We start from the raw sequence: 27,003 nt of genomic DNA, 5'->3' as shown, positions 1-27,003 counted from the left end.
TAAATTGTAGTGGGCCAAAGAAGGACTCTCATTTGAGTTTTATTCAAGGCTACAAGTAAATTCCAAACTAAGAGAATCATCATTTAGGAAATGATTTCAATGTTCTAAATGAGACTTCAGCAATCTCCATAGGCATATTATTAAGATTTCTGTGTAGACTTCTTTGTTAAGTTTGGTACCAACTGTCAAGAAATAACCAACTAAATTAAAAATCCTTGCTTACTGACTTTTTATTATCCACACTTCCAAAATTAAAAAGTATCTTTAAGGTATCTTTATTATTCCTTGAATTAGTAAAACAAATACAAAGTCAAGACATAATTGTAATGTGACACAAGATACTCATTTTCCTTCAGTAATTTAATCTGTTCCAAAATATTTCTGTCCAAAATGTGTAGGTGCAACAGGATGCACTTCAGTAGTTAAAATTGTAATTTCTGGAAATTCTTGAATGATTGACTTGGCACCTTCAAAGAAAAAAAGAAAAGAAAAAAATAGTTACTATGGGATTTTTCATAATGCTAGTTGCAATTCATGAATTTTATAGTCATTGTTACTAGACCTAATATTGAGAGAGGGAAAGAGAGAGCGCAATAGCCTTTGGATATTTATTCAGACATAGTACATCTCTATTTATGTGATCTGAAAGCTTTGGTAGTTGTTTGACTATGCCCTTGAAGCCTCATTAATACATGCTTATAATCAAATTGTTTTTTAGCTAAGTTGTGAAAAATAGATTTTCAGTTATAGCAACTTTTTCCAAGAGTCTTTTTTGTTGTAGTTTAGAGGCTGGGTAAGAATGAATAGATTTCTTTCTCAAAGGAGGATCACACACATAAATCAAGCTTTCCCACTGACACACTGTGAAACAACTGAGAAATCAGGACTCTAGCTTTGGAGGAGGGGCTACACAGGGAATTAAGGCTGGCTGGACATCTGTACCTATTAAACAGACTAAGTTTGAAAAATAAAGACTGGCTAAAATCACAGTTAAACTAAAAATCCATAACAAAGCTGCCAAAAAATAAGATTTTTTTCAGCTATAATGTCAAGAATAGTATGCTATTCTAATGAAAACTACTAGAACTAAATGGATTAGTTTTGTATTCCCCAAAGTGGATAATTAAAGGATTAGCTTAATGTGTTTAATGTTATACATAATGGACAATCAAGGAAGTCACACTTAGTCACCACCCATGTTTGACTTACAGATAATTTCTGGTTACAAAAGAACAAAGTAGTCAAACAGGCCAGAATTCCTACCCAACAGTAATACTGGAAAGTGTACCCATAACCTACTTTAGCTTCTTCAGGGTTGGCTGAGACTTAGAACACTTGGAAATGAGGAAATAGCCTGGGGAGAAAAGTCACTTCTTTCTTTCTTCTCAGTTATGAAGCAAAATAGGAATTCATTGTAGAACAACTTAGCAAAATCTTACCCCCTAAAGCTTAAAGATAATTAAAAATCACTTAGAATTTCACTAGCCTAAAATAATCTCTGAAAAAATTGAAATAGTGTTATTTATGTAGCTGTAAGGTCTGCCCTGGTCCATGCAGGCCCTGGCCATCCCACCTCCTGTATAAGTCTCCACCACTACCTGCATCACCTAGGTAACTGGCACACCAGGAGGCAGTCACCTCCCCCTCCTCTGAGATCACATCCTGCCCCCCCCCCCCTTCCCTCCTATACCTCTCATCTGACTGGGAAGGGTCCCAGGCCCTGAGGTCACATTGAATCCAGTATGACCACACCTTCCCTCACCTGGCCACACCCACTCCCCCCACACCAACTCCCTGCCCCTTAGTCCTACTTAAACCCTGGTGGGACATCAGCATACCCCTTTCGGCCCTGTGGTCTCCACCATGCATGGGGGAGGGGAGTGGGAAGGAGTGGGGAGAAGTGGAGGGCAGACAGTTTAGAATAAATAAACTTCTCTTCCTGCCTGAATACCACATGGTGTTCTCTTCATCGGCCACCTAATTAAACCCACCTCTTTACCTTACAGTAGTCTCTTGCACTGAGGGGACTTAACTAGGAGACATGTCAAATCCAAATTAGTTTGAGAAGTTAAAATAGTCATAACTGGTATTGTCATCGTTAGACCTGGTGAAAGCATTTCTCAGCAGTCTAATGCTGCTATGGCTTATGCTGCGTTTTCAAATTTACCATCCACATAGTGAGGTCATTAAATACTTTTCCAAAATAAGATCTGACAGTGATGTGTTTACTTATCCTTTGACTATGTTAATTTACCCATTTCTTTATAAGTCATTTATATCTTTCTCTGTTTTTTCTTTACACAAATAACTTTACAATGAACATCCTAGAAACTAAATTCTTTTTTAATATATATTTTTTATTGTAAAGATAGGGTAGAGAGGGGTTACAGTTACATGAGTAAGATAATGAGTGCATTTCCTATCCAGCCTTGTTACCCCCTCCTTTATTTTTCCCTACCATCCTTTCCCTCCCCACCTCCCCAACTCCTCCCTCCCCTCCCAAAGTTGTAAAGTTTGTTTTCAACATAGTGTCTTGTACATCTCATTGTTACAATGGATCAACCTGTATCCTTATTTCAGCATTTTGTTACTTCCTTCCCCTCTCCAAATTAGAAAAATGTATATACAAGATACAGGGCACCAGAATCAAATACAGTGAAAATAGGGGTTATACCATGGGGGAAGAACATACAAGAGAAACAAAAAAAATCTCATAGTACATTATATTAAAAAGAACAGCAAGAAAGATAAAACCTCTTGTGTCCCTATCTTGGGGTTCATTTCACTTAGCAGCATCTTATATGGTCATATGTACATAGCTTTTGACCTTTTCTGCTTGTCCTAGACATATACTAGTTATTACAGATAAGGGAAACCATGGGACCTATGTTTCTTTGGGCCTGGCTTACTTAACTAAATATAATTTTTTCCAAGTCTTTCCATTTCCTAACAAATGGGGCGGGGTCATTCTTTCTGATGGAGGCATAGAAATATATTGGGTTGGTTCCATATCTTAGCTATGGTGAATAATGCTGTGATAAACATAGTTGTGCTAGTAGCATTAGTATGGTTCTGTTTGTGATCATTTGGGTAAATGTCCAGTAGTGAGATTGCTGGGTCATAGGAAAGCTCTATGTGGAGTCTTTTGAGGAACCTCCATACTGCATTCCAAAATGGTTGAACATTTATACTCCCGCCAACAATGCAGAAGGGTTCCCTTTTTTCCACATCCCCTCAAACATGTTATTAGATTTCTTTTTTAATGTTTTTTATTGTAAAAATACTATACAGAGGGGTTACAGTTACATGAGTAAAGTAATGAGTACATTTCCTATCCAGCCTTGTTACCTCCTCCTTTGTTTTTTCCCCTACCATCCTTTCCCTCCCCACTTCCCCAACTCCCCACCTCCTCCCTTCACAAGTTGTAACATTCGTTTTCAACATAGTATCTTGTACATCTCCTTGTTACAATGGGTGAAACTGTATCCTTATTCAGCATTTTGTTATTTTCTTCCCCTCCCTAAATTAGAAAAATATATATACAAAATGCAGGGTACCAGAATCAAATACAGTGAAAATAGGGGTTATACAATGGGGAAAGAACATAAAGAGAAACAAAAAAAATCACATAGTACATTATAAGTATATTAAAAAGAAAAGCAAGAAAGATTAAAACCTTTTGTGTCCCTATCTTGGGGTTAACTTTGCTTAGCATTATCTTATATAGTCATATGTATATAGCTTTTGGCCTTTTTGGCTTGTTCTAGACATATACTAGTTATTGCAGATAAGGGAAACCAGGGACCCTATGTTTATTTGGCTTACTTCATTTAACATAACTTTTTCCAAGTCTTTCCATTTCCTAACAAATGGGGCAATGTCATTCTTTCTGATGGAGGCATAGAATTCCATTGTATAAATATACCACATTTTCTTGATCCATTCGTCTACTAAGGGGCATCTGGGTTGGTTCCATATCTTAGCTATGGTAAATAATGCTGCAATAAACATAGTTGTGCTGGTAGCTTAGTATGGTCTTGTTTGTGATCATTTGGATAAATGCCCAAAAGTGGGATTGCTGGGTCATAGGGGAGCTCTATGTGGAGTCTTTTGAGGAACCTCCATACTGATTTCCAAAGTGGTTGAACAAGTTTACACTCCCACCAACAATGCAGTAGGGTACCTTTTTTTCCACATCCCCTCTAGCATCTGTTGCTATTAGATTTCTTGATTATAGCCATTCTTACTGGGGTGGGGTAGAATCTCAATGTTGTTTTGATTTGCATTTCTTTTATGGCCAGAGAAGTTGAGCATTTCTTCATGTGTCTATTGGCCATTCTTACTTCCTCTTCAGAGAAGTTTCTCTTTACGTCTTTAGCCCGCTTATTTATCAGGAGGTTGTAGAAACTAAATTCGATGGTTTATTTTCTTAGAATGTATTCTTAGAATCTTGAGTCTTATTTTAGGCACATTTCTCCCAGGAAATGGGGAACAGTTTTCTCATCATGCCTTTTGAGTGGAAATCTAACTTAAAACATCAGGCTTTCAATTCACATTCCACCATTTACTTCAGAAGTGAGACCATGTGGTTAGATAGAACCTGGAATTTCTTGCTGTTTTTGTGTTGTTATCAGACTCAGATGGGCAATCAGAGAAAACAGGGACTTTTCCAACATTCAAGGACACTTTTCAAATAGGGCCATTAGAGACAAACAATTCTAATTCTGAGGTGTGTGTGGGGGGTGGGGGGGGTGTGTGCATGCACACACGCGCGCACACTCGTCAGGACTGGGTTTGAACTCAGGGCCCTGAGGCTTTGTTACTCAAAGCTGTTGCTCTACCACTTGAGCCATACCTCTGCTTCTGGCTTTTCACTGATTAATTGGAAGTAAGAGTCTCACAGACTTCTACTCAGGCTAGCTTCAAACCATCCTCAGAGTAGAAACAATTGTAATTATTTTCAGTGAGGATGGTTCATACTTCTCCATTTGAATTTGAATATTAGAACTAGCCATCATGATAAGTCTAGCTATCACTTGATCATTTGATCACTTGAATCCAGGAGTTCAATACCAACCTGGGCAACATTGTGAAATACACTCTCAAAAATGATACAAAATATTATCCCTAAGCCTAGAGATGATAAACCTAAGCTATAGATGCCAAAATTGGATTCAAATTGATTATGAACAGAACTAAAGTTTTCCTCTAGATAAGAAGCTAGGCAGATACACTCATACCCATCTATTGAACATCTAGCGCTGCAGTCATTGCCTGGTGCTCAACTCACCATGAGGAGTAGAGAAGAGACTGAGCAGGATAATAACACTTGGTTGAACTCCATGTTCTATAAGAACCTTTACAGCTTCAATTACAGTATTTCCAGTGCCTGAAATCAAAAGACAACCAAATATATTAGTAGCATTAACATTTATTTTGAAATGTTTTTGAAGAACAATGCTCTATTTAGAGGTGCTCGTTTTTTATCAATGTAATTTAAAAATAATAGACATGAGAGATGTTGTTATCAATATACAATAAGCCCTAAATTCACATATTATTTGAGACATAAAATTTTGCATATTCCCCCTCACCTCCTTGGGAGACTATGTATGACCTGGAAAAGCTTAGGAAGGAGAATAGAATAATAGGAAAAACTGTATTACCTCCAGAGAGGATAAAGCCTTGAGATAATCATTGCTATACTCATTAAGCTTAGAGAGCGAATATGTTTCAATATATTTTCTCTGTTCTATATATTTTTGCCTCATTAGGTCCTCTGCTTTGATGTGTTTGTTCACTTCAACATAGAAGCTCTTTGGAACTAATAAAGTTTGACTAATGTGTATTCCCTTATTACACAATGAATTTAAAAAAATACTTTTAGTCAACTGCCCAGGGCAATTCCAACTCCAACAGAGAATAACACATTTACAAACTGTTTTGGCCTTGCAGATTAGGGTATGTAGTAGATAGGCACTAAGCTGAATTGAAACATTAATGAAAAATTACAAAGTATAAACTTGAGCCACTCACTGAGAATTGGATACATCAGAAGGACTTTTCTCCGGTAAATGTCTGGGGGAAACTTGGCATAATATACTTTGGCTCTTTGTGTCTCCTCGTCACTCTGAATCAGGATCTTTCCAATTCTTATGGATCGACAGCAGTCTCGTAAACCTTGTTCCATTGCCTCACCTGGAGAATGCAAACAGAAAACATAAGGAGAAAAAGCTGGAAGAGACAGAGTGGAAGGCTAAGTATAGGTCGATATGGATGTGACTGTTATCAACCCAGAAAGAATAGTGACAAGAAGGAACATTCTGATGGAGCTAATAGCTTTATTTCCTTTCTGATATATTTTTGTTCTTAGTGTAAGATTAAAGCTGACAAATGAAACTAAGAAACTAGTTTTATTGCTGGATTAAAAGTTTTAGAGTCCTCATGCTTCCATGAGGACTTTTGGCTGAGCTTTTTCAATATCAGGGATACTAATTACATGTATGGTTTCAAAAAAGCCTTCAAATCACTTATCACTTTCTTCTGGATAAAAGTAGAAAATATTTTTGGAAGAATGGGGGCTTTGGTCAAAGATCAAGGTGGGACCAGAAGACATCAATTAGCTCAGGAACATCTCCATTGACAGGTTTTGTTATAAGTGGTAAAAAAAAAAAAGTGGAATATTGTTCTCACTCATCACTACCACCACCACCACTACCACCACCACTTCACTGGTTTCTAAACATAGTGCTAATTTGGAGTCTGAATTCCTATAAAGAAGTGCTTGTCAAAAGTCAGTCTTTCTCATACAGTCACAATTTTAGGCTGTATAATTCTACCAGTGGCACTTAATGTTTTTTTCCTTCTTTTTTATTGTTATTATAAAGGGGATGTACAGAAGTGTTACAGTTACATGCGTAGGCAATGAGTAGATTTCTTTTTCAACAGTGTCACCTCTTAAGTTAACTGTTTTCATTTCAATGTAAGAGGAAACTTTATAGGACTACTGTAAAAATGACACCAGTTTTGTCTTAATATATATGAAACGCAACAGGTGGCTATTAAGATTAAAAACAAGTGTGTCAAGGCTGGGGTGTAACTCAATAGATGGTGCTTCCTCGCATGCATAAGGCACTGGATTCAATCCCCAGCACCACAACCCCTTACACAAAACAAAACCAAAAAGAACCCAACTCTGCATCATCCTAAATCATCTGATACACATTAGGGGTACAAGGATCATGCTGGTCCCTCTAGAGAAGAATCTAGAAGGAAACAGAAGAACTGACTAGAGTGCTCATTAATTTAATATTGTCCTGAGAATGCCATCACTGGCTAAGAGGAAATTGGTTTAAAAAGGGAGCTTAATGCTCTCATTTCAGTTGAGGTATTTAATTGTTCACTAACACAACTTCAGAGCCAAAGGAAAGGAGTGAATGTTCATATTTTTTAAAAAAATCAGTTCTAGTGCAATTGAGTAGAACTTCTATCACTTGCATAAAAAGAAATAAAAAATTAAGGCTGCTGAAGAAAAATAATAATTGTGGAGTAACAGATATACATTGTAATTATAGGCATACAATTTCAGGGCACACAGGTCAGTTTAGAAGGGCAAGTAGCTGGACTCAAACACAAATACAACATTTATGTAAGACCAACAAATGCAAACCTCTAAAGCTAATGACAGGTGATTTTCCCTATATGTCACACATTCATCACACATAAAATAAAAATATTACATTGGGGAGGGGGGCGCTGGGAAGGTGGCTCAGTGGTAGAGCGCTTGCCTCACATGCATGAGGTTCTGGGTTCGATTCCTCAGCACCACATAACAGAAAAACCCAGAAGTGGTGCTGTGGCTCAAGTGGTAGAGTGCTAGCCTTGACCTGAAGAGATCAAGGACAGTGCCCAGGCCCAGAGTTCAAGCTCCACGACTGACAAAAAAATATATATATCATCCAGTCTACTTCTTGGCAGAGTTCCCTGCAAAATAGATAAAATAGAACATATGTGTGTGTGTGTATATACAACATAGATATGTATATATGAATGATGTCCAGATTCTTTGCCTTGAGCTAGAATCTTGCTGCTTCTGCTTTCATTGGTCTGAACCTGTTATCTTCCCAAGTCAGTATCCCATGTAGCAGGGATGGCAGGAGTGTGCTACCACACCCAGTTATAGAATGAGAAAGGGTCTCAAGCTTTTCTGCCCAGGTTGTCCTTGGACTGTGATCTCCTCCTAAATAGCTAGGATGTGAATCACTGGTGTTAGATTTTTGTGAATCTTTGTTTGAACTCAGATCTTCACACTTGCTTATATATATGTGTGTGGATATATATACATCTGTATATAAATATATTGTATATAATACATGTTATATACAATATACACACATATTGTATATAATGTATATGTATTATATACAATATATGTATATACATATATATCCCCCCCCCCCCCAGCCAGGAATCCAAAAGTTCTTCAGGCCTGAATTTATGCCACAGTCTTCAAACTATCTTGTTCTCCCCAAGACAGTATGGCATACTCCTCTGATCCCAACCTCCCCTGAACCTTTTGGAAAACTGGCTTGCCCATGGAGGCAGGCAGCTAAATGGCTCTGCAGTGCAATGCAATGAAAACTAACCAAACTTAGCAACACACAGGCCAGGATTCCAAGGCGACACAAGGACAGGCAGCACACGGGCAGCAGATGTGAAGCAAAGGCAGGCTGTACAATTATGAGACATGGCCACCTTTAACCCGGGAAACAGCGACCAGATCTATGCACACAGACTAAAACCACATACATACAGACCTACCACTTCTCATTATGCTGACCCCACAATTTCCCTTCTCAAACTTCACTCCTTCATATTTGTACCCTGTTGGGAAAGAAAACAAAAAGAATTTATCTTTCATCATTGGAGCAACTAATTTATTCTATAAAGTGCCTATAGCTTCCAGTGGATGAGTACAAAGCAACCCCTTGTCCAGATACACTGTGTAACACCTTTGGTTCCCTGTGAAAGTAATGAGATGCGTTATGATTTTTCATAGTGATTTCTTAATTCCTCCTAAGAAACCTGTGGGGATAATTGGGAGAGGCAGACTTCATTGAAGGCAATAGACTTATTATAACACGATATTCACATACACGTTCTTCAAATTGAATTCAGAGGAGAATCACTGCACTCTGAGAATGCTATCGACCCCATCAATTCAAACTGAGACCCCACTGAGAGCCACATCAGAAAGCCTCCTTATTCCATCCCTTTTTATGAGCCTCCATTCTGCCTTAAAAGCTGAAGAAAAAGGCAGAAGTAATTATCAAGCTGACCAACCCTTGGTCTCTTCCTGAATTTGTGTCAATTATGATGCAACAAGCTCAGCCTTCAATTTTCCTTAAAATTCAACCTTTGAATAGAAGACTTTTCCATCATTTACTAAGGAACCAAATCTGAATTTCAAATTCCTGAAGAAGGGGATGTGGTTTGGGGGAGGCGAGGAGGCAGGATGCTTGGAACAAAGTACCTTCTTCAATTCTCATCCCTCTTAGTTTTTTTTTTTCCCCTTTTCCCTTCTCATCCTGTTTTTACCTGGAGTTTTAATGCCAAACCCCACCTCCCCCATTTGTTAACATCAGCGGTTTCCCCACAGAGGTAAAGATAAGCTGCCAGCAATTCTTAACTCTGGTCCCAATGGGCTGTCATCAGAGGTAACACCTGCATGCCGAAGAATATTTATTAACCTTTAACTGGAATTGACAAGCAAGCCATTAACAAAAAGTCACCTACACAGATTTCTTTACTAAATGTCTCAGAAGTTTAAAAGAACAGCTCCATCTAGATTTCTCACTTTGCATACTGATTTTTACTCCAGTTCCACCTCCTCCCCGCCACCGCCCACGCCACCGCCCACTGGCACTCAGGATTTTTATGAGGAAAATTTGAGAATAACGTCCCTGGTTACCTGTTGGAGTAGTCACCATGCATTCTTTATATGGCAGCTGATTCAATCCCTCTTCCACAACAAGTCTGATCTAGAGAGTCAAAGGAAGAAGAAGGTGAGAAGGCTGCTGTGAATCTCCTGCTAGCTGTTCAGCCTCAGGAGCTGAATAGTGCGCAGGGTCAGTAGCACACTGGGTAAGGTTTTATGTTCTGAAATTAGGAGGGAGAGGTGCAGGGATAGATCCAAATGTCAAGCTGCTGGCTACTAAGTATCTTGCCTTCATCAGGCACACGATCACTATGTTGCTTGATTCCCAGGCTATGAAAGGAAATTTCAAGTGACAAGAGTCATGGAAAACACCTTTGGTAGTAATAAACTGGCTATTAAGGAAAGTGGCACTTTCTCTGCCTTGTTCAGAACCTCTGAAAATGCTGAGTTGGATTTTTTTTCCAAAACAAAGCCCCACCACAATACAAAGAAAACTCTTGTGAGGAAATGAATGAGTGGATGGGCTGGACCAATTTACTGGCCCAAAGAAGGATCCAGTAGAATATACTGAGACTTCTCAACTAAAGAAATGGTCCATAACAATCATAACATATGGTGTACCATGAAAAAGAATCACTCGAAACCTCTAGGAACAGCTTCCCCAAACCAGATGTTGTATTCCCATGGGTAACCAGAGCCTACTATATAACAAAGACAGGCTGAGCCTGCAAAGCACATTTTCTCCAATCGATACTACATTACTGATTGAGAATCAGGAACAGCAGGGAAAAGCACCATGCTTCATGCTCTGTTATCACAACATAACACCCTGCTGCCATTAAAAGGATCAATTTGAAATGGGCCAGCACTTTGGCAGCCTGAGGAATCAGAAAAAGACCGCCAGAAACCTCATGAAAACTGTTTGCAAGGGCATACTCGCCCTTAGCTGTCGCCCTCTATAGCGAGCTATTGTTTGTTAGAAGCAAATAACAACCTAGGATTCTTTTCTTTGAAGAGTCCAGTCCACCTCACAGTAACACAAAATCATGGAAACAGTGACCAAAATATAAGAATGATGGGACTGTGTCTCAGTGGTGGAGCACATGTGAAGCATGCACAAAGCCCTGGGTTTAATCCCCAGCACCCAGATGAACAAGTAAGTGGATGAATGACAAATACATGAATGAATGAATGAATGAATAAATAAATAAATAAAACATAATGAACTCAAGGATCAGAGGCCCAGGAAGCCAAACCTGAGAAATTCAGAAAAGAATGAATTAATGTCCAGTATAATGTGACATTATGTTAGAGGAGATGGTACCTAGAAATCCTCAGCCAATAGCTAAAGAGCTAAAGTCCCTACTACAATCACCACAGACCCTCTCCTACCCAATGTAAAGCCCTTCAAAGCCAACCACAGAGAACAGAGAGGTTCAAAGTAGCATCTCCTCAGGTAAATTATGCCATACTTCCTCATTATTTCATTTGCCTTAGATACAAAATCTGCCATTTCAGGGAAGAATTTTTGGATTACCAGGAAGTTAAATCCTACTTCATACAGTAAAAGAGCACATGAGCACATGAGCCCAGCACAGTGGCTTGTGCCTTACTCACAGCCACTTGGGAAGAAGGTGAGGCAGGATTGCTTGTGCCCTAGAGTGAAGCCAGCCTGGACAATATAGGGCGATCTCATCTTATAAAAAAAATTAAAGGAAAGGAAAGGGAAAAGAGCATATGAAAATTGAAAGAAAGAGGAACAACTTTCTGCCAGTGAACAGAAAGACCCCTATTCTCTCCACAATAGCCATTAAGACATAGATTCCAGCTGGGCACCAGTGGCTCATGTCTATAATCCTAGCTACTCAGGAAGCTGAGGTCTGAGCATTTTGGTTTGAAGCCAGCTCTGGCAGGAAAGTCCATGAGAATTATCTCCAATTAACCACCAGAAAACCAGAAGTGGCACTGTGGCTAAAAGTGGTAGAGTGCTACCATTGAGCAAAAAAGTCCAGGGATAGTGTCAAGACCCTGAGTTCAAGCCCCACAACCAACAACAAGAATAGCAACAATGAAAGGACATAGATTCCTTTCCTTCAAATGTGTTTTGTGTGTGTGGGGGGGGGGGGGTAAAAGAATAAAGCACAAAATGACCTATTGTCCCAGAAATGTCAACCCCATCTCTTTCCATGCCATCCAAAATGCTTATTACTGCCCCCGAAAGCTAAAATAATCTGAAATAGAATCAGGTTTTGAACCAGTAATATTTAAAGCCAAAAGCAGTCTAAAATTATTTTGGAATAAATTCTCCAGGGAAAACCTGAATGAAACATGGCATGCCCTTTTCTCATATATATATTTTTTTTATCATCTGCTTTCTACTACCTTATTCTAACTGTAGGGTTAGAAAGCCACATTTCTTTCTTTTCCAAAGTACCAACAACAGTAGTTAATCCAAACTCCAAGATCAGCACCCTCATTCTTGTATTCTTCTTCTCTATACATCCTAGAGCAGAAGGAATCTACTGCTCTTTTATAAATGGATGAAAGTTAGCAACCACAGCAGATAACATGTCAGCTTACTCCCAGCACTTGAACACACTTAGATACAAATAGTTACTTTGTAGACAAGTCAATTTGGCCTGAGGTTCTCTTAGATGACAGGAGCAGAACAGAAGTAGGCTTGCCTAAACCTTACTAGGAAATTCCTGAGGAGCATTTAGATAGTCCAACTTAGTATGTCACACTTAAGGATAGTATAAAACAGAGTCCAAATAAACATCACCTCCCTGTAAACTATAAAATGTGTACTCATTTTTTTGTCCATTAGCTGGATAGTACATGATTAACTTTCTTCTAATGTACACCACTTCATTGCCCAAAACTGAAGCAAAGTTGCTGGGAACAAGAGTTCCTAGGCAAAGCTTTGGGGGTGGAAGGGATTAGAGGCAGAGCTTTAATGCAATGGTAAAAAGAATACTACAGAAGCCTAGCAAGATGATGGTTACATGGTACAATCTCTCTTACCCCCAGAATGTTCTAGAACAAAACAGCTCCTTGGCCTACCATGATTATATCACTAGTACCACAATGAAATGAAAATGGAAAACCTCCACCTACCAAACGATCCGCAGAAAACATGAAGTCCCCTCTACTGGCTGTCCTAAAAAAAAAAGTACAAGTATTAGTCTAAATTAGAGATGAAAGGTAAACTATTACATAATACAGATAGTAACTCTGACATTAAGACCTATTACATATGTAAAACTTCAATCATTTTGTGTATGACTATTATTATTGAGTCGATGCATTTTTACTACCTTCCAGGCAACAAAATGGGATGATTTAATACACTTGGAAATGCTTACTTGATCTTAACATTAGAGATAAGAATTGAAAAGATCATACAGTCCCTCACCGAACTGTCCATGTACATATTATTAAACCAGGAGATGAACAGAGTTTCCTATGGAACATGACAACAAATCTACATCTCAAATTGAGAGAAATTTTTGCAGCAAGAAAACTATATTCTCCCCACCTTCCCTCTCAATTTTTCTTGACCTAAAGGTTATATGATAGAGATAAGAAGCCCATTTACTTCATCTCTAACCCTTATGGCAATTTTTACAGTGTAAACAAATCCTCTACTTTGGCCACTGCTTTTATTTCCCAAACTACTTTTACAAACTATAATTGGTTCCTTTTCCTGATTTTTTTTTCAAATGAATTCTCCAATCCCTACATCTTTCAGCAATCTTCCTACCTTTACATATTGAGGTACTCAGGTGACAATAATCCAGGGTTGTATTTATCAACAACGTGTTAACCAGCCCAAAAGTGCATGGGAAAAGACTGATGCTCTATCTGGATGTAAAAGTTAGTCGTGTTCCTCTTCCTCCTTCTTCCATATAATTGAAAAAGTCTAACTGAGTGAACTGATTTACAGCTTTTGTACTTCAAAATCCCCACCTGCCTATCCAAAGCACATCTAAAATATTCCCCAACACAACATCAAATAACATATGCAAGCACCTGCTAGCCCAGTACATCATTAATCACCATGCATTGTTTGGTACGTTGTATTTACTTTCTCTGACATGGGCAAGCAATGAAATATCTCTGACAAATAGTATTCTGTTTCCTAGAGTTATATCATATTATAGCTATTAACTACCTTAACTATAGACTATAATTGAGCAACAGCAAGAATATAGGCTTATATTTTAATGTATAAATATTCCCTAAGTTCAGAACACTATTCCCACACACACACCTATAAAGGCACAGAGAAACCATTTAAAATAGATTTTATTTCATGTACTGTGGTTTCCAAATGAGACCAGCACCTTTCATTTCTATAATTAATCTTCACAACATGCTTGTCAAGGAAGTAAATAGCAGGGAACTATAAAAAAATACTGAAGCTTATTGCTTCTGCTAGACTTATACAAACTTGTCTGGGCAGCTGGAACATAAGTTTTTTCAATAAGGAAGAAAAAGTCTGAGTTTCTCTTAAAGAAATATCCTGTGACATATCTTGGAAGTCCATCTGAAACTTTTAAAAAAATATGGACCATCCATACACACTTATTACATGAAAAACTTATACCAGTTAAATAATCAGAGTTGCCCAGATCTATTGTTTTATTTTGAAGTCAGATAGGTTAACACCTTTCACAACCTCCCTCCCCCAAAATACAGCTTAGCTCATGAATTTTTTTTTGTACTGGTCCTGGGGTTGAAAATCAGGGCCTGCACACTATCCTTGGGCTTTTTTTTTTTTTTTTTGGCTCAAGATCAGCACTCTACCACTTGAGCTGCATCTCCACTTCTGGCTTTTTGGTGGTCAATTGGAGATGAGTCTCACAGACTTTCCTTCCTAGGCTGCTTTCAAAAGGTGATCTTCAAATCTCAGCCTCCTGAGCAGTTAGGATTATAGGCATGAGCCACCAGTGCCTGGCTAGCCCATAACTTTTTACATAATAAGAACCTCTTTTATCTACCAGAAACTGTACACAGTAAGAGAACTTAATGTGAATGGTCATCTCTTGACAATTGCTGATCTACAAATTAAATAATTCACTGTTTCAAGTTACACCGCTATAAACACTAATTACTGACTTTTATTTTAGACAGACTTCAGACCCACACTATTTTAAATCAATTTAAAAATTAAAGTATGGTTGTAATATAATAAGATGACTGCATTTTAAAAACTTATATTGGCCTTTAACATCACATTTAAATAGTAAACATTATGGAGATTAGTTTAAAAGAGGCAGATATTGCCTTGTTAGATAAACCAAGATGAACATATTCATTTCAACTCTCCTTTAGGCATGGAACTGGGCTAATAAATTGTTAATAATTTAATTATTAAAATTTCTATTTATTTCAATTGAGTAATTGTTAATACTTTTGAATGAAAACCAGATCCCAGGTGTTGTTTGTGCTACACACTCAATTTTGTCCCTAATTCATTTTAGAAATCCCTCCTACCAGAAGCTGGGTACCAGTGGCTCATGCCTATAATCTAGCTATGCAGGAGGCTGAGATCTGAGGACTGTGGTTCAAAGCCAGCCCAGACAGGAAAGTTTGTGAGCCTCATCTCCAATTAACCACCAAAAAGCGGGAAGTGGAGATGTGGCTCAAGTGGTAGAGTACTAGCTTTCAGCAAAAAAGCTCAGTGACAGTGTGCAGGACCTGAGTTAAAGGCTCAGGCCCAACACAACAACAAAATATCCTTAGTACTGAAAACAGCTTTGAAAGATCCATCAGTCATCTTCTAATAACAGTGTCAAATAAAATCACATCCCTGAAATATTATAAAATATATGTAAATAATCAAATACCACATATTTAAATAGACAATGATATTCAGGAATTCAGAATCCAAAGCATAAAAGTACAATATTAAATGAAACATTTATCTATCTATTTGCTAGTTGATTGATTGGAGGTACTGAGTCTGGAAAGTAGGGCCTCATACTCTTGCTTGGCTTTTTAGCTCACAGCTGATGCTCTACCACTTGAGTACCACCTCCAGTTTGGCATTTTGCTGATTATTTTGGAGATGGTGTCTTGTTGTCTTTTCTGCCTAGTCTGGCTTTAAATAATGACTCTGTAGGTCTCCCGCTGCTAAGTAGCTAGGATTACAACATGAGTCATCAGCATCAAGCTTAAACTGAAAATATTTTAAATTGTACCAACCTCAAACAAGTTTAATAATGGAGACCTATCTATCATCTAAGGATACACTTCTCTTGACATATCACACACACACACATACACACACGCGCATGCGCACGCGCGCACACACACACACACACACACACGCACACAGAGATGTGCCATTCCCCTGTAGATGAAAGCCAAAGGCACGTCAATTTATGATGTGATCTTCAGCTGGATACAAGATAGCAAGATTCATAGTAGAAGCCAAATCTGGTTGAGCAAACTTGGTTTTCCCTACATATTAAGCTATGTATCAAGCATTTAAAAATTTCCAGAAAACCAGGTATGTGTGCCTAGATCCCTTGTGTTCAGGAGACTGAAGCAAGAGGATCAAAACTCTGAGGCCAGTTTGATCCACATAATGAGACATTATCTCGAAATTAAAGAAAGGAAGAAGGAAGGAAGGAAAGAAGGAAATGAAGAAAGAGAAAGAAAGAGGAAGGAAGGAAGAATGAATGGAAGAAAAATAATTTCTCCAGAAGTAGAAGAAGCTTTTATGATGACATGAATTGTAAAAAGTATATACTAAGGTTAGTACATGTAGAAATGCTTTGCCAGGCATGGTGGTACACACCTGTATCTTAGTACTTAGGAGGTAGACACAGAAGGATCTGGAGTACAAAGATCTGGAACTAGCCTGGGTTATATAGTGAGATCTTGTGTAATAATAGTAGTAGTAATAGTAATCATGATAATAGATTAAAGCCAACTCTCCTGGTTAGTAACTTTAAACAATTTAATTGAAATCAAATCCTGGGAGAACTAAATGAAGCATCATTTTAAAAAAAAGATTATTTGGGGGCTGGGAAGGTGGCTCAGTGGTAGAGGCCCTGGGTTCGATTCCTCAGTATCACATAAGCAGAAAAAGCCAGAAGTGGTGCTGTGGCTCAAGTGGTAGAGCACTAGCCTTGAGCTCAAGAACTGAGGGACAGCTCCCAGGCCCAGAGTTCAAGCCCCATGACCAAAACAAAAACAAAAACAAAAACAAAAACAAATAAATTATTTGTAGCACTTGGGACAGAGTAAGTTGGAGTTCACATATAACAAAAATACAGGGTGACCAATTAAACTTGTGCTTCAGCAATCCCATGCAATTTTTAAAGTAATACTTATAGGAAGAATTATATGAAGAATCATACATTTGTTGAGTTTAAATTTAACGAGGCATCCTTTGTTTTATCTGGCAACCTTATTTGAGGGGGAAGAATTTGATGGGCTTTAAAAATATATTTTATAAAAGGAATGTGATTTCTCATCTCAAATTGTTTGTTCCCACATTTTTATTAGCATCCATTAGTTGTACAAGAAAGTTTCATTTTGACATGTCCATATATGTACACAAAGTACCTAGATCAGACCCAGTCCTTCTATCTCTCTCCCATCTCCAATCCTCCCTCTACCCTGCCCCTATACCAATCTCAACAAGCTTCATTGTTCCATTTTCACATACTATATTCCCTTTACTCTTTCTCTTTACCCTCCCCTCTCTTATGCCCAGGACAGGACCTGTTTTACATTCCTGTCTTCATTTTTTATCATACCTTTAAAAAAAACTTTATTGAGAGTAGGTTATTACATAAATTTCACATATTTCACAGTATTGTGGAACAGTGATACTTAAGTCACAAACATTTTAACTGTCACAAGGCAAACTGTCATTATCATGGTCTATAAAGTTTGTGAATTCTATGAGCTTTGATGATACTATTCCTTCCACATCAGGTGATATGTACATTTCTTTCCTTTCGCTTAGTGTAAGCTGTTCCCTCCTTCCCTCTCCCTTCCTTCCTCCCATCATTGCCTTTGGGTTGCTTAGTTCATTTTCATCTATGTCCAGTGCAGCTGATAGGACCCTCTGTTGTATGTTTTCCCATTTCCCTCTGATTCTGTGTCCTCCTCCTAGCTTCCCTCAGATGTGCACATACAAATACTGTATATGTGGTCAAGAACATGGAGTCATTTAGCAATGATACGACAAAATGAGTGGAAGTCCTTTGTTTCTCGAGTCCTGTTTACTTTGTCATATCTCCTTGCATTTTGGTTTTAGCATTCACATATTAGGGAGACCATGTGCCATTTGTCTCTTTTCTCTTGGCTTACCTCCCTCAAAATAATTTGTTCTGGTTCCATCTATTTCCCTGCAAATACCATTATTTTGTCCTTTCTAATGGTTGCATAATATTCCATTGTATATAGATACCACAATTTTTGGATCCACCCATCTGTAGTGGGGCATCTGGTTGTTTCCATATCTTGGCTATTGTGAACAGTGTTGTAATGAACATGGAGGTGCATATGTCCTTGTATCCTAGTTCCTGTTGCTCAGGGTTTGCCAAGCAGTGCTATGGCTGGGTCATATGGGAAGTCTATATTTAGCTCTCTGAGGTACTTCCAGACTGCTTTCCAAAGTGGTTGTATTAGTGTACATTCCCACCAGCAATGCAGGAGGGTTCCTCTTTCTCCACATCCCCTCCATTTTTAGCATATTCTAATGGTCCACACGGATTTCTGATGTGTTTTGTTTTTAAACAACTGGTTAAAGACAAGTAAAATGTAAAAGCTTTTCTAGTAGGTTGAAACCAAAGGTATGCTTCATTTACAGTGAATGTTCAGTGAAAATTCTGAAAACATAAGCTCCACTTCTCTGTTATTATGTGATCAGTAAAATAATAGTTCCAAGGTTTGTCATAAGATGAAAATTAGTTATAAATTACTTCACTCTTCCTTCCTTTACCATAAAAAAAATGCAATAAAGTACTTAAAGCAAACCTAACTCATGCAAGGTGCCAATGGCTTACACATGTAATCCTAGCTACTCAGGAGGCTGAGATCTAAGGACTGAAGTTTGAAGCTAGCCCAGGCAGGATAATCTGTGAGACTCTTAGCTCTAATTTAGTACCTAAAAAGTGCCAGAAATGGAGCTGTGTCTCATTTGGTAAAGCACCAGCCTTGAGCAAAATAGCTCAGAGACTGCACCCAGTCCTGAGAAATTTGTTTGTTTAAAAGCTGGGATATGATGGAGTATGCCTGTAATCCCAAGCTATCCAAGTGGTGGAGACAGGAGAACTGAAAATTCAAGGCCAATCTGGGCAAAGGTAGCAAGCTTCTGTCTCAAAAATAACTTAAAACAAAAGGGATTGAGGACATAGATTAAATGGTAGAGCATACCCAGGAACTTCTGGGTTCATTCAATAGTACCGTCAAAACAAAACAGAACAAAAACCTGAAAATAGCTTTACTATCTGCCAGGTGCAAATTATCAAAGCCACAGCTCCTTAGCACCTTCTTAATGAACTCATAAAACAGTACCATTAATTATTTGCTTGCACCTAAAGCACAGTTCAATGTAAACATTCAAAATCAGGAAAAAAACACATGAGAAAATATCATGATGATGATTGCTTCCTTAAATTAATGTCCATATGTGTCAGGCCAGATGATCTTTCTTACCCTCTCAGAGACTAGTCTAGTTGGTGAGAAGACATCACTAGGTTGTTTGCAATAAATATGATGCCAGAGATCTGTACCACTTAAAACTGTGACTTCCTCCCTATTTCCCTAAAGCCAGATAGAAAATTCATCCGGGGTGGGGGAGGCGGGGGGAAATGAGAAAACCAAAGCCCTGTTTTATAATTGGTAAATCACAGTTTCCTCTCTGCTGGGCATTTTGGTTTTATATAAATCAACAGGAAAAGTTCTGAGCTTCTTCCAATCTCAGGGTGATGCCGGACCAAGCTCTCTAGGCTGATTTTGTTTAGCATGTGAAATCCTTGGCTCACCCTTATACTCCAAATCTGAAGCCAGGCAAATCCCCATACAGGGACACTGGCTATTTTCCCGGAGGCAATGGCCCAGCCGGAGCACACAATAATCATCCGTGGTATTTGGAAAGCTACAAATAGTCAAGTTCCACCCAACACTACGCAAACAACCTTGAAGGATTAAGGCCAGGAAGTTCTTATTAAAGAAAAGGACTCCACAGGCAATTGTGATGCACAGCTTCGGTGGAGAACATTACGTTACTTACATGATTCAACTCACATTAGGTTGCATTCACATTAGGGTTGGGCAAGAAGTTCATTTACCCTGAGGTTGTTTCCTCTCCAGATGATTAAACAACATTATAAGACTAAATGCCCTTCTTCAGTGCCATCTCATGGACTCAAATACTCTTCAGATTGCTTAACTTTCATCTAAACAGCCTGCACGGGCTACACTGCAGCCCCTTCCTAGGACAAGCATACAGACAGAATGTATCCAACAGCTTACCAAACAGTTTTACTCAGGTTTCAGGAGACAAAACAAAACAAAAATTGGGCAGGGAGGATGATCATTTGCATACACTGCACTGCCTCAGTTATGTTTAAGGGAAAACGTGCCTAACACTCAGATTTTGCTGGGTTTTGTACATGCAGGAGGCAGGACAGCAAGGAGGTGTGGTTTAATAAAGTTCAACACCAACAAAAAGGAACCACAAGGAAATGAAGGCATCATTTCTTTTTCCTGGTTCACCAGTGACCCACTGTATGCCTGAGTAAATGATCTACTCAAAGACAGAAAATCATTTCCTCAAATTCAATAATACAGCCAGCATATTATGTTTTGAGCACTGCACATTTTTTAAAAAGCCATTTAAAATCAGTACAGCATTCACCATCTCTCCTGCTTTATATATAAATACAACAACATTCAGTCTGGCTAGATCAACCCCCTGTTCTCCATCCAAAGACAATTCATATAATAGTTCTGTCACTAGATAGATGCTAAGTACCCAGAACAACAACAACAATAATAAAACCAGCACAGACACCAATGGCTTCTGTTATCAGACAGCTCCATAGTGCACATATATGCTGGCATGACAAAACAGAGAAAAGCTTATGCCCTGCAGAGGACAGGGTGTGATAAGTAGACCTACAGAAACACAGCTCCTTGTTCCACAGGTGCCCCTATTGTCCTCCTACAGAGGCAGAAACAGGTCTTTTTTGTGTAAAGGCATGACAATTCGTTTGTCAAGAAAAAGAAAAGAGAAAGCCTTTGTGGACAGATTTGGCTAGCAATAACAAAATAAAAACTAAAACCATTGTCCTCAACCTAAATACATATCAACTCATTATCAACAGGTCTTTCTATACTGTGGCAAAGCAGGATGAAAATTAGGCTCTCAGTATTTATTTTCACAATAAGAATGTGAATTGGAAGTTAAATTCACTTTATTATGTTTAATAAGAAACATGTCCAAAGACAAACTGGAAGACCTGAAATGCCTTAAATAGAAACTGCTCTTCATAGTTTACAACAAAAGCTAATAGTAGTGTGTGTGTGTGTGTGTGTGTGTGTGTGTGAGAGAGAGAGAGAGAGAGAGAGAGACAAAGAGAGAGAGAGAGAGAAACAGAGAGAGAAATAGAGAGAGAAACAGAGAGAAGTGTGTGTGCTGGTCTTGGGGCTTGAACTCAGAACCTGGGCACTATCCCTACTGTCCCTGAGCTTTTGTGCTCAAGTTAGCACTACCACTTAATCCACAGCTCCACTTCTGGCTTTTTGATGAGATGAGAATCTCACAGACTGTCTTGGCTGGGCTGGCTTTGAACCTTGATCCTCAGATCTCAACCTCCTGAGTAGCTAGAATTACAGGCATGAGTAACTAATGCCAGCTAATAGAAAGTATTAATATGTATAATAGTGTTTTTTAGCCTTCCAGGAGCTCCGTGAGGTAGTACCAACATCTTTATTTTACAAATGATAGAAGTTGAAGCAGATGTTTAACATCTTGCCCAAGATCATTCCTCTGGCTCCTACTATGTGCTCCCAACTCAGAATAAAGAGATTCCACTCATACTCGGGTCTGCTATATAACTCAGATTTTTCTGAGTAATAAAGTATAACCATGTATGTACAAATATTGTCATATGTAAATGCTAACTGTCGTATTTTCTCTAAGCACTATAGTAATGGTTCTTATCTTTATTATGGACCTTTGTGAAATCTGATAGAAGGATCCTTATTTCCAAAAAAGGTCCAGAAACAAATGTTTATTAACAGCATTATCCATAATGGCCAGAGTGGGTGGATACCACCAAAATGTCCATCAACATTGTCCATCAACAAATTACAGGATATCCATGCAGTAAAGTATAAACCATAAAAATGAATAGTGCACTAATATAACATGATTGAACTCAGAAAACATTATGCTAAAAGAATCTACTTATACAAGGTCACATATTGCATGTTCCTTTTTATTTGAAATATCCAGAATAGGGAGTACCATATGATTTCACACTTAATGTATAATTTTTTTAAATCCCACAAAAGTTGACAGTAAAATGGACATTATCAGCGGCTGGGGACAGTAATATTGAGAGAGGGATGAGGAAAGGTTGATCAAAGCTCTGGTATGCTATTGCATAGATAACAATAATATATTGTCTATTTCCAAAAGTTAGAATAAACCAGGTGCTGGTGGCTCACGCCTATAATCCTAGCTACTCAGTAGTCTGAGATGTGAGGATCATGGTTCAAAGCCAGCCTGGGCAGGAAAGTCTGTGAGACTCTTAGCTCCAATTAACCACCAGAAAACCAGAAATGGTGCTGTGGCTCAAGTGGTAGAGTGCTCCCCTTGAGCTGAAGAGCTTAGGGGCAGCACCAAGGCCCAGAGTTCAAGCCCTACAACCAACACCCCCCCCCAAAAAAAGAATAAAGGATATATAAAGTTTTTGGTTTTGTTTTTTACTATAAAGGAATGATCAATGATTTTGGTGCTGGACCTTTAAAACCTCAGGAAGCTGAGATCTGAGGATCAAGGTTCAAAGCCAGCTAGGGGAAGACAAATCTAGGGACTCTTATCTCCAATTAACCAGCAAAAAGCCAAAACTGGAGCTGTGGCACTAAGTGATAGAGAGTGAAAACACACACACACACACACACACACACACAGAGCTAGAACTGGAGGTATGGCTCAAGTGGTAACTATAAGTGTAAAAACCAGACTGAGAGTATGAGGCTCAGTGTACCAGTACTAGCCAAAAACAGTAACAACAACAGCAACAACAAAAGAACAATAAATGTCTGAAAATATAATTATGTGTAATCCAATTTAAGCTATGCAATGTTTATATGTATTGAACATTACACAGTGCTCACATTAATATGTATGATTTTTGCTTTTATCTATCAGTTAAAAGTAAATTTAAAATGAAATGTCTGGAATAGGTAACTCAAGAGGAAATAAATTAGTGATCATTTAGGACTAGGTGAGGATGCTAGAGGAAAATGGGAAGTAACAGCATGTGTCAAATGTTCAGGTGATAAACATCCATGAAAATGCTCAAAACCACTAAAATATTAGCTTTAAATGCTTGCATTGTATGATCTATGAATTACAGCTCAATAAAGATGTCCTATTTGCAGTGCTAGGAATTAAACCCAAAGTCTTGTGGACACCAGGCAAGCTACCACTGAGCCTTGGCCCTTCAATAAAGGTGTTGTCTTAAAAACAATTTAAAATGAAGAAATAGAAATTTCCAGATAATTTCTCGGCCTTGAAACCCATCTGCATGTCTAAAACCCAAAGGTAGTTACTCCTGCTTTACAGATACAAGATTCATCATCTTCTATTTGTCATAATGTTTTATTTCAGCTGCCTCCATAATTACCAAGCCTATGGCTCATGTTTTTTAAGATTACCACTTCATTAGGTCACATGATCTAGTTAGATCATTAGATTACAGAAGCTTTCCATATTTGATTACTTACAAACAAGTCAAATGGTGTAAAGTCATAAACAAAATTTTAAGAACTAAATCCAGGTATAAAGGTGCACCTGTGTAATCCCAGCTCTCAGGATCTGAGACAAACATCAAGACCAACTGTCTCTGTCTCTCTGTCTCTGTCTCTGTCTCTCTCTCACACACACACACAAAGCTAGAGACAAGTACTAGGGGCTTACACCTATAATGCTAGCTACTCAAAAGGCTGAGGTCGACGGTTTCGAGATGATCAGCCTATACAGAAAAGTCTATGAGATTCCATCTCCAAGTAATCAGAAAAAAGCAAGGCTAAAGGCATGCATGGCTCAAGTGGTAGAGCATCAGTCAAGCAAGTAAGCTAAGTGAGCTTGAGACCCTCAGTTTAAACCCCAGTACCAACAGAGAAAGGAGACAGAGAGAGAGAGAGAGAGACAGAGAGAGACAGAGAGAGACAGAGAGACAGAGAGAGATGGAGGGAGAGAGGGAGGGAGAGAAGGAGAGAGGGAGAGAATCTTTCCTGGAAAGGCATATTTGGAACTCAAAATTGTAAAATAATTTCTGCCCTAATGGAGCTTATAAACTTTTAGGCAATCACAGATACTTGGGAGGAGGAGATAGAGGGACTGTGGTACTGGACCAGCCTAGGCCAAAAGACCCTATCTTTATTAAAAAAAAAAAAAAGAAGAAGAAGAAGAAGAAGAAGAAGCTGGACTTTACTATGTGTGATCCCAACTGCACAGGAAGCAGAAGTAGGAGGACAGTGTACCAAGGGTGGCCGCAGGCAAAAGCACAAAACCCTACCTGAAAAATAACTACAAGAAACCAAATAGAGCTGTGGAGCATGGCTCAAGTGGTAGAATCCTTGCCTAAAAAGTGCAAGGCCTTCAGTTCAAGCCCTAAGACACACCCACATAAAAAAAAAAAAACCTAATAGGCAAGATAAGGTTCAAACACAAGTAATCTGGACTTTACTCAGTAGATTCTAAGAAGTCAGGAAGGCTGAGTAGGGCAGAAATCAAATCAAAAAGCTGTATGGTAAGACAGTGGATTAGATAGCAATATGTGCTGACAGTGAGGAAGAGAGAGAAACTGTGGCAAAGAAACCAATTAGGAGCCTATGATATAGTATAAGGAAAAATGACTGGAGTCTGACTTAGGGAGTGGTATCATATTATACAGTAGCCATGTTGAAACTATCAAGGCATGTCCCAGCACTGAAAAGGTGTACTGTAACATGCTGAGGCTACTCATTTAAAGCTGCCAGTAAGAGCCACGTGTGTGGACCATTGCAGCTATCCTCCCAGGTTTTGGAGGACTGAGTTAAGATGGCTTGAACTCAAAAATTTGAGGCCAGCCTGGGCAATATAGGAAGACAACCATTGAAAGAAAGAACAGAAGAAAAGAGAAAAAAGGAAGGAAAAGAAAAGAGAGAAACAAACCTGCCAACAGTAAAGGAATTGGCTATAATGTTGTAGTATATATTTCCCTTGAGAAAATACATGTACACCATAGCTTGAAAAATCCAAAAGTAGCAAGTAGTATTTTAACATGAAGTTCTGGCTATCCTTGTTTGTAAGATGAGCAGGAACTCTAGGCTCCTATAGGCTGTTTTTGCTTTGTGGAGTACAGACAATAAATTTACCATAACAATTCTACTAAGAGTTGGGTGATAAGCTTTCAGGTGACCTGTTCAACCTGAACAACGAATCCTAAAACAATATGCCATGTGAGTTGTAGAAAAGTAGCAAAGGATCAGACGGGCAGTGTAGCCCAATAGGATTTTCTTGAACTTGCTTTATTCCCCTAGGACTGGGGGATTTGGGAGCCTTGCAAAAGCAAGGGTAAGATGCATTGCTGGGTTACACATTTATCACGTGGTCAGGCTTTGGGCAGACAGGGTGCACCTGGGCAGGAAAGGCTGGATAGTCGTCATCCCTCAGAGAGACAAAGAGGCCGGAAGAGAGTGCAGGCTACCAAAAGGTTTCAGCCCTTCACAAAGCCACATGGAATACGGAACTTGGTAGGAGGAGGGCTGAAGGCGTGTGTCCCTACACTCTCCTCTTGCACAGGGCCCTAAGAAAGGCCGGGTTATCAAGATCCAAGACTCCTCTTGGGCACCTTTACTTCCAGTCCCCGCCCACCCCTCGCACACTCCCCCTCCCCAAGCCCACCCCTCCCTTTCCCCTTCCGCTCGCTTGCTCCCTCCCTCGCTTACTTGTCCCGGATGATGGTCTGCAGTTCTCGGATCTGATCATTCATGGGAAGCAGCTTAAGCTGAGTCCCGATCTGTCCCGAGAGTTCACATTCTCCTAGGAAGGAGTCACCCGCAGGTGCGTCATAGTTGTTACTGTCACCACTGTCACTGTTGCTCTCCGCGTGAAGGTTGACGCTGCTGCTGCCACAGGCCTGAGAGTCGTCGGCCAGCACATTAGGATGGGCGTGCCGGGCCAGTAGAGTCAGCTTCGCCATAACGCTACTAGTGCCCTCAGCACGATCCCCAATTGGGTCGCCAGATCTCAACGATGGTTCGGGACTTGGGGTAGAAGCGGAGTTTACTTGCTGATTGTGACAAGGCATGGAATCCTGACACTGGAACTCTGTGGCCATACACCGGGCCGGGACTGTCCCCGCTGCTACAAAACCTTTAGGGTAAAAGAGGGAAGGAGGAGAAGGGTACCCCCCGATGCTCACGAGCTTTTTCGCTGGCCTCTGACCTCCCCAAATCCCTAACCCTGTCTGCCCTCTCACCCTTAGGCCGCCAAAGGCTTCTTTTTGCAAGCTTTGTCCCACGCCCGCCCACAGCAGACGCTCAGCCTGCTTAGAAACCCTATTGGTTGGTGTCTCTGCCATTTACCAGCAAGCTGCTCCTTAACTCTTTAGTTACTTTGGCTGCAGGGGTTCTTCCACGTGGCCTGGCACTATAGGCTAAGTCAGAGGTGCCAGGCAGGATTCAGCTCAGTCAGAGTTGCTAGGTTGCTGAGATCTCCTGGGCTTTTGCATGCAGAACTCTGGGTTCAGCCTGGAAAAGCTGGGGGAGGATTACAAGCACAAGGCCTATGTTTTGAAAGAGGGTGCCTTGGAAGG

At 39.3% G+C, this 27,003-nt stretch overlaps 1 protein-coding gene across 1 annotated transcript; it reads right to left on the bottom strand.

Moving 5' to 3' along the window:
* Uprt (uracil phosphoribosyltransferase homolog) lies at nt 1-26,697 on the bottom strand. Its single transcript, XM_042668686.1, has 7 exons — nt 26,135-26,697; nt 13,055-13,097; nt 9,971-10,040; nt 8,821-8,883; nt 6,037-6,198; nt 5,291-5,389; nt 1-467 (listed from the first exon to the last, which is right to left on the bottom strand). Exons 1-7 carry the CDS (start codon nt 26,524-26,526, stop codon nt 361-363), a joined length of 936 nt encoding a protein of 311 aa, XP_042524620.1. The 5' UTR covers nt 26,527-26,697; the 3' UTR covers nt 1-360.
* Between the last annotated feature and the right edge of the window lie 306 nt (nt 26,698-27,003).

The sequence above is a fragment of the Dipodomys spectabilis genome, unplaced genomic scaffold (assembly GCF_019054845.1).
Source record: "Dipodomys spectabilis isolate Male_0828 unplaced genomic scaffold, ASM1905484v1 ptg000468l, whole genome shotgun sequence".
NCBI classification, from domain to species: Eukaryota; Metazoa; Chordata; class Mammalia; order Rodentia; family Heteromyidae; genus Dipodomys; species Dipodomys spectabilis.
The sequence above is the reverse complement of the archived record's forward strand: the minus strand, read 5'-3'. Positions and strand labels throughout refer to the sequence as shown.

Excerpts from the sequence above, each read along its gene's own strand:
- Uprt (XM_042668686.1), bottom strand. The coding sequence starts at position 26,526 with ATGGCCACAGAGTTCCAGTGTCAGGATTCCATGCCTTGTCACAATCAG. Across the intron at positions 10,041-13,054 it reads TGTTTTCTGCGGATCGTTTG|ATCAGACTTGTTGTGGAAGA; the intron begins GTAGGTGGAGGT and ends TTGACTCTCTAG. Across the intron at positions 8,884-9,970 it reads CATGGTGACTACTCCAACAG|GGTACAAATATGAAGGAGTG; the intron begins GTAACCAGGGAC and ends CTTTCCCAACAG.